Source organism: Polyodon spathula, chromosome 20 (genome assembly GCF_017654505.1).
Source record: "Polyodon spathula isolate WHYD16114869_AA chromosome 20, ASM1765450v1, whole genome shotgun sequence".
NCBI lineage: Eukaryota > Metazoa > Chordata > Actinopteri > Acipenseriformes > Polyodontidae > Polyodon > Polyodon spathula.
Window position 1 is genome coordinate 18825261 of NC_054553.1, and position 8873 is coordinate 18834133.

Here is an 8873-nt window from a genome sequence, read left to right on the forward strand (position 1 = left end):
ATGTCTTCCCAGTGCTACACCAATACGTTTTCACCACTAGTTTCATAGCTTTACCTTAATGCATGCAATTTCATTAGGTCTAATGTCAGTAATGGCAGAGTTTGTCTGCTTGCCTATGTTGTTCTTTTTTATTTATAGGGCCCAACCAGGTTGTTTACCCCAGTTTGAATGCCACCTCATTGCTGCAACCCATACATTGGCCTGACAGAACTGAAGATCAGTGTATTTGCCCGTTTTCAATATCTAGTCACTGGCCTCTAACATAGCGACCCTTGCTGGCAAGCCAAACCAACGTTCCCTCCCTAGCCCTGGTGAAAAAATAAAGGCCACCAGACCTCAAGATTAGGTTTTAGCAGAAACAGTGTAGAGTAAAAACACTTAATAGAAATATAAGCTCCTTTCATGTCATTATAAAAGGTTGTGCAGACTGAACTGGTTAGCTACTAATCCTACCGTATCATTGAGTCACAACATCCAGCATGAACCAGCGCTCGTTCAAAACTGCACCATGGACAAGTGTTTATGAAGCGTATATGAGGGATGTGGCAGATTTACTCCATTAAACACCAATTACTAAAACTGGATTCAATCACATACATTGTGTGTGATCACTGGATTGCTGGAAAAGTCCTAATCATTTTAGAAACGCAGCCATGTCAAGTAGTGAGAGCTGCTGTGTTTGTGTCTGCTGGTGGAGAGAGCCACGCTCGCACACTGCCAGTGGAGAGAGCCACGCTCCCACACTGCCAGTGGAGAGAGCCACGCTCGCACACTGCCAGTGGAGAGAGCCACGCTCGCCACACGCTCCCACACTGCCAGTGGAGAGAGCCACGCTCCCACACTGCCAGTGGAGAGAGCCACGCTCCCACACTGCCAGTGGAGAGAGCCACGCTCCCACACTGCCAGTGGAGAGAGCCACGCTCCCACACTGCCAGTGGTGAGAGCCACGCTCCCACACTGCCAGTGGAGAGAGCCACGCTCCCACACTGCCAGTGGAGACAGAGAGAGAGAGAGAGAGAGAAAGAGAGAGATGGTGCTTGGAAAGTCCAGCAGGGAATCGGTTGCATCACCGATGAAGTCTTCCCGGCCACGGATCTGGAAATCTTACAGAGCTTGTGAGTTTTGGAGATGTTGAACATGTTGACATCTTGGCCAGTGCTTCTGAAAAAATCGGCCCTCACATCCTGGAGCCCCTCTCCTGAAGAATCTGCAGAAGAAACACATGCATGTCAGTGACATCATATTCCCTGCCACAACAGTGAATTCAGGAGATAGAGCACTACCATTACACTATGTAACACAATTTTTGTTCCTGGGTAGTAAGTGTTATTTCCTAATTGCTTATGCCTCAAAAGTGTAGAAAATGGCTATTATTGCCCACATATGAATCCAAATTAACATGTATTTATACTAAAGTAATACAAAAATGGCTACAAAAGATTCAGAAGTGAGTAGTTTTGAGAGTTACGATTATACTGTATTTATGTGAACAAAAAGACACACATTTGCCCGTTTTCCCATTGGAAATAGTGATATTTTTAAATATCACTGTCCTGGTCACAAAAGCAAAGTTTGTGGGGAATAATAGCCATTTTCTATACTTTTGAGGCATAAGCAATTAGGAAATAACACTTACTACCCAGGAACAAAAAAAAAAAAAAAAAATCTGTTACACGGTGTTGTCAGGAAAAAGCACAGTGCCACCTTCACCATAGCCTACAGCAACTGTGTGCACATGAGGAAATGTGTCCTCACCATAGCCTACAGCGACTGTGTGTACATGAGGAAATGCATCCTCACCATAGCCTACAGCGACTGTGTGCACACTAGCTGGACAAGCTCTTCTCTAAATATATACATAAACATGTAACTGTTGTACATACCGTACATACAGCTGCTTGGACACTTGACATAGCCTAACATTATTACATGCCTCTTATGAATTTGCAGTTGATTTTTTTTTTTTAATTCAAGAATATTCCTTGTTTATCATGCACTTTGCTGTCCCATGCATGGCTGCGTCGGTGTGTCACACACACACTTTGCTGTCCCGGTGCACGACAACATTAGTGTGTCACACACTTTGCTGTCCTGGTGCACAGCAGCGTCGGTGTCACACACTTTGCTGTCCAGGTGCACAGCAGCGTCGGTGCGTCACACCCTTTGTTGTCCCGGTGCACAGCAGCATTGGTGTGTCACACACTTTGCTGTCCCGGTGCACGGCAGCCTCACCTTGGCCTTCTCGCTGGGTTCGATGACGATGCCGTTGGAGGAGTTGTTGAGCTCCCTGGAAACGACACACAGGAACTCTGCCTGATCCTCATTGCCATAGTTATAGGAGGAGCCGATACTGATCAGCTGCGACAGAGACAAAGAACACAGACAGGCCAGTTTAAACCAGACATTACCACACTAACGCCTTTGTCAGTACTGGACATCAACAAGAGTCAGAAGAAACAGGAACTTGTAACATGTTCTTGTACATTTTGATTGATACCAGTTTATCGAAAACAGACTTTTTATTCTGCAAATAATGTTTCATATCTTGGTCCCATCTCTTCTGCATGATCTATGCTGGATTTTCAAATAGCCTTCCAGTTAAATTGAATTTATAAAACCCTCACAATGACTACACCATAAGGCCCGACATCCTGGACACTACTTCTGTGTAATTACCTTTAGAGTTTTCAGTGTTTAGTGTAGTCTGTACTAATTTGCTCTAAAACTTGTTGCCTCTTGCCCCCAGACGTTATTGCGAATGAGACCTTAGCAAAGAAAATTCCAGGATCACTTTGAAACTAATGCACATTATTCAATCGAATCAATATGCCAATTCTCAGGAGCCCCTGGAGGACACCCCAAGTACTGCAGCCCCTGAATTCCCACCAACCTGCTCAAACTTCCACCCATCTGACATGGTGGAGATCATCTGAGTAAGCTCTTCCTCCTGGCACTGCAGCACCCGGTACACATGCTTCACAGGGCCCTGGAGACAGGCACACAGAGAGAGAGAGAGAGAGAGAGAGAGAGACACACACAGACATGCGTGTGTTAAAATCCATTTCCTTTCTGTTCTTTGCTTGTATTTTATATTTCACTTTGGAATACGGCAGATATTAAAGACAACAGAATCACTTCCGGTGGTCTAGCACTCCAATTGTCTCCCCACAACCAGACCAAGTGACCTACAGCAAAAGTCCCAGGAGGCAGCTGTCAATCTGGTTATACGATTAAAATGTGTGTTCTAAAATAATACTGTATAATATGATGTTAATATGATGTATCGCAGTGCTGCTATTAATACAATGCAATGTGGTATAGTGCTGATGTTAATACAATGTAATGTGATGCAGTGCTGATGTTAATGCAATGCAGTGCTGATGTTAATACAATGCAGTGCTGTACGGTACTGATGTTAATACAATGCAATGTGGTACAGTGCTGATGTTAATACAATGAAGATTTCAATGCACTGCCTGGTTCCTCTGGTCCCTCTCTATTCACTCTGGAGCTGGTTATAGGAGCACATGAAAGCAGTTGCCAAACACACACGCTTACCAGTGTTAGCTCTACACACAGCCGTGATACAGCCAGCCTTTCCCAGCTCCTTGTGTATGTAGGGCAGCCAGACAACACAATCACATTAATACATTCAATTCATTCGCACACATCTCTTTACACATGGGCCCAGAACTTCACTGCTTTACAGAAATTCAACCTATTATTTCAGTATATATATCCATTCCCCAAATATTAAATACAGATAAACAGGGCTAGAAGTTAACTTTTGTAGGCAGTAGTGAGGATTTGCTACCTGTCTGGAAAGTAGATAGCAGAATGGTCTTATTCGGTAGCGGTTTATTCAACTAATAATTATATATAACATTTTTAAAAAGTTAACACCAACCTACTGTTTAAAATAGACTGAATAACCCAAACTATCACATAGTAGGTCTGTATTCAGATCATAAAGTATTTATTGAAACCACCTTGTGCTCAACTAAGTAATGGAACTAATGCAATTTCTTGTCAAAATGTATTTAGTTTTATCCTTCAGTTCTACATGAATGCAACCATATCTGTCATCTAAACATCTGATATGCCATCAGTTTAGTTATCCAGGTTTCATCGGTGCAAATTAAGTGGTACGAAATTATCCTCTTGACTGAGATTTCGGTAACTAACAAATCATACACACCTATAAAGACAGCGATTTAAAAAAAAATAAAAAATAGTAAACCAACATGTGCCACATTATTGTTGAATCCCGCATTGTATAAACTTATAAATCACAAGGTTACAACCACAACCAAGCAGTTTTGAAAATAAAAGCTATTCCAGCACGGTACCGCTACATTTAAAGATTCATGCAACGTGTTGCACTAAGTGGTTTGTTCATAAATATGTATGCTTGGACAGCCTTTTAACTGGATTTTTAAATGCTATATAATTTTGAAGAAATTAATTAAGAAGTAAACATAGAATAAGGGATACCAACCAAGAAAAAAAAAACATTTGTTATCTATGTGTGCAAGTTATAGTTTTTATAACATTGTTTGTTAAAGCACACGTTTCACAAATTAAACAGAAGTATGCAAGGTAGTGATAATCTATTATAAAAAGAAAACAGACAAATGAATGCACCTTAAGATTGTATTTCATTATTCGTACTGATAAAACAAGGAAGACGTTGCTTGGATCACGGTAACATTATACATAGCCATTTGTTCCTGTTTTTTTTTTCTTTTGTAGTCACAATTTTGATAAAATAATAATTATCTATCTATTATGTGTTCATTTTTAGCGTGGGTGAAACCAGGGTTAACATTTTAACAAAACCAGAGCCACTATTCTCCATGACAGATTAAATTAGCATTTTATAGACACTGAATAAACTTAATATCCTGCTAGGTCATTGCCTGTTATCTTATAAAGTTATTTGTGCTCCACTGTCCAATACGATTTGCATTGTGGGCCTTGTGCATATCTACATGGAGTGCTACAAACCTCAGTCATCTATCAGAAAGTCTATTAGCAATGGTTTCCCGCTTTATGAAAGTAATAACTTATGTGTTTAAAAAAAAAAAAAAAAAAAAAAAAAGGGTTCACTCAAGGTCGGTCATATAAACAGCAGCATAAGGTATCAGAACAATGCTACTGCATAACAAAAAATAGTAACAAACTGTGCTGAGTCCCAACCCTACTTTAATCCTTAGAGCTTTGCAAAAAAAAAAAAAAAATTAAATCAAAAGCTGCTAAACCCCAGAGTCTTCTCTGAATACACCCCAGAGTTCTTGTCTAACCCAACCCCTCACCTGGGACGTCCTGTTCTCGTTGTCTCGTATCCTCTCCTTTACCAGCCGGACGAGTGAGGCGATGTTGTAGAACTCTGCTTCCTCCAGGACCCCTGCAGACCACAAAACACTAACTACTTTTTTGGACAGTCATTGTGCAAAGAGACATACCAGTGTATGGACAGGTGCCTTCAAATATCCATCCTGATTCCTATTCCCTCATATTCCTTACAAAATGTCATCCCAATTGGACAAGCAGTCTCTATACAGATGTAAAAATGAGCAACGAATGCACAGGTGCCTCCCTATGCTGGGATATTTTTGTCTGCTCAACAAAAATGTTACCTCTATACCACAACAGGTCTGCTGCAAACACCTCAGGATGCATTAAGCTTCACAAAGAGTCAATCAGACAATCCACTATACACTTCTGAGTATAATCCAAGCGGGGACAGCACACTGGCCCTGCCGCCTGCTCCCCTCCCCTGCCCTACCCTCCTCCTCCTGCTCCTCCTCCTCTGCCACCCAGCCTGCCCTACCCTCCTCTGCTAGGTCCTTGTTGATGATCAGTTTGCCATGTCGCAGGTAGTTCAGGATTGGTCCAAAGTAGGTGGGGTCCCGGTCAATCAGATAGGCACCCATCTCATCCTACAAAACAATCACAGAATATACCAGTTCACACTTCATATTACCACTCAGGATTAACCCTATCCACTGAGTCAATATTCAGTGGCTACAGATTTGCCAAAGTGAACCTACCCTTATGTACTACACAGCTACCCTCCAGGAAGTAATGGCAAAGATGCAATCCCACAAGTGCTGTGATACAGTTACCCCGATGCATCCAACCACCTCTGTGGGTTAGTGGTGCTTTCAGGGGCTATAGAACTACTAAAAATCTTGGGATCCCTCAATTCAGATATATGCAAACCTCTCAAGTACCCTGCAATGTTACTGGGGCACTGTCTTAATTCCACTCAGATGCTTTGTTCACTAATTACCTCGGCATCCCTGAATATAGAAATCTCCCCCTCCCTCTTCAGACAAAACACTTTATGTAAGTGCAGTGGCACCCCAAATGTTATCACTTTACTATCAATTCTAAAATCGACTTGCTGTAACACTCCAAAACAGGGTTCTGCAATGAAGACTGCCAGGGCTGGTAGTCCAGTCTGCTTTCCACAAACCCTATTTTATTTCTTTTTGCAGTAAATTGAATAATTGTCCTAGCATCATCAACATTACTGGATCCTTTCATATTATGTTGAAGACATGTTTGACTGTTTTTTTTTTTTTTTTATCCTTTTGGGAAATGCAGATATTTTGTGAGCCAAATTGACAAAAAGTTACAGCTTGCCAGGAGGACAATATAGCTGGTGCCATCTTTCATCTCTGCAACTAGGAAGCAAAACAGAAGTTTAAAAAGGTGTTTGTTACCAGTTACACGCACAGTAACACAAGACCACTGTCCACTGTGGATTCCAGTCCATAGTTTCTCTAGCAAGCCTATAAAACATATAACATGTGTTACTGGACCCTGATTAATTTCAGTTAATTGGGAATAAATCTTATTCACGCCCCGCGGTTCCAAATCGTTTTCACTTACTATCCCATCGTCAGGACCTGCCCCACTCAGACCCAGGGTTGGCACTAACCTCTACCCTAATGAAACATTAGGCTACTAGGTAGTTCAAGTTTAGTGCCGACCGGGTAGGTGACAACAACGACTAAACGCAACAAACACACATACAGATATACATACGGGGCGATGTATTTGTAAACGTGAATGAATATTGTCGCGTACCAATGCAGCACAGCGTCTCTCTTCCCTCCTGTATAATATCGTTCCTTTTTCAACAGGCGTACGGCAGGAAGAGGGTGAGAAGGCATCCCAGTCCGAACTTAAGAACGTCAGCCAACATTCAATTCAAACTTGCTTTTTACTTTGAGTACGATGGCTTAATAAAACCACAAAAATACTTTCACCTCATCGCAATTCCATCTAGCTACGCCCACCTAGTGTGCCTGCTTTGTGGAGCTACTTGAAGAATACTAAAGACTATCGTTACAGGGTAATACCAGTGCAAACAGTACATTACATTTTAACCACAGTAAATAGTATGCACACCAAACAGGTTTAAAATGTACCAGACATAAACCAAGCACCTAACAACGTTCCGAATAAATAAGACCAGCCGTCATTGTACCTTCCTGGTCTGCGACTGTATGTGCCCCGACACACTTGATGCTACGCCACCCCCGCGGGTCTGAAACACTGAAAAACACCCACCTTGTCAGAGTCGAGGTCTGGGTCCTCCTGGCACAGTCGGTAAAGAAATGATTTGGGCTCCCTGCAAAGGGTCTGCTTGGTGGTCACAAAGTATGTCCCTCCGACGTTCAGGCGCACCCATTTGGACCCCGGTTTCTCTGAGTGGTCCGAGGGAGAGGTCGGGTTGCTCCTAAAAGGGAAGCCGATCCCCGACCTCGCCGAGACTCCGGGGCTCGTAGTGCCGCTGCGGGTCGCTATCATCAGCTTCGGGGAAGAAGCGAGGCGGACGGGAGTGCGGATCTCCCGCGGGTCCGCCTGTTCTATGGTACCAGTGCCGCTCGGCTCCACGCAGTGCACATCAGCCATGTTTCTGTAGTTATAGCAGCCGTAGTCGTGCTGTGCAGGCTATCAGTTATTTCCAACGGAATATCAACAACTTAATGTGTAGATTTACTGAGAACTACACGACAGGCTTAGGGTTTTATTTTACACATTACAATGTTCCTACAAACGATAAACCCGAAACCTGTGTCTTTGTCATTGCTTTTTATAAACAAACTGTCCTTATTTAATAAAATAAAATAAAAAAACATACAAGGGAAGGACTTCCGGGTTATATTTATTTCAAAATCCAATCGTATAATGTTCGTTACTGCCATAAATCGCGACTCACATACACAGAAAAGGGTTTGGTTAATGTTTATAAATTATATAAGGAAATACAAAATTACATTTGCTTTTTTTTAAATTTATTTATTTTATAAGTATATAGATGTGTAGTTCAACCGACAACAATGCAGATCCGGGTCAAGTACTTTATTATCACAAAAAAAGAAAGCTATGATATCAAATGAAAGAGAAGATATACCTTATAAAGTACGAAACTCGGCTAAAAAAAACATTCGTATTGATTTTACATTAAAACAAATAGTTGGTGTAGAGTTGCCAGCCATATTGGTTGTGTCAAGAATGTCTTGCTTCAAGTTCAAAGATAACGGAAGCGTCCATGTCTAAATAAATGTACATGTTTCTACTATCAATTATAGATTTAATGCAAACATTGTATATGATAACTTGAAAAAAGTCTAAAAACCATTACCACGAATCCATAATTAAAGACATAAGGTAAAAGTTGTATTAAATATGTATGATCATAAATATGAATATAATAGAGTGTATTGTTGTATCTTAATCCCATGCTGATACGTTCAATTTGATGTAGTTTAAAACCTATTCAGTCAAGACATTAGAAAACGTACTTTAATTAAATAAGTCCGCAAGTGCGTCATCTCATTAATATTAAATTATAA

General features: G+C 41.4%; 1 protein-coding gene across 1 annotated transcript; it reads right to left on the reverse strand.

Moving 5' to 3' along the window:
• Positions 1–806: 806 nt before the first annotated feature.
• Positions 807–8161, reverse strand: kctd2 (potassium channel tetramerization domain containing 2). The gene is made up of 6 exons (XM_041220949.1): positions 7585–8161; positions 5834–5942; positions 5316–5407; positions 2891–2986; positions 2233–2358; positions 807–1207 (listed from the first exon to the last, which is right to left on the reverse strand). Exons 1-6 carry the CDS (start codon positions 7927–7929, stop codon positions 1178–1180), a joined length of 798 nt encoding a protein of 265 aa, XP_041076883.1. The 5' UTR covers positions 7930–8161; the 3' UTR covers positions 807–1177.
• Positions 8162–8873: the final 712 nt, after the last annotated feature.

Coding starts and splice junctions, on each gene's coding strand:
- kctd2 (XM_041220949.1), bottom strand. CDS start 7,929: ATGGCTGATGTGCACTGCGTGGAGCCGAGCGGCACTGGTACCATAGAA. Junction 5,943..7,584: donor CAGACCTCGACTCTGACAAG/GTGGGTGTTTTT, acceptor ATTGTTTTGTAG/GATGAGATGGGTGCCTATCT. Junction 5,408..5,833: donor CAAGGACCTAGCAGAGGAGG/GTAGGGCAGGCT, acceptor TGTGGTCTGCAG/GGGTCCTGGAGGAAGCAGAG.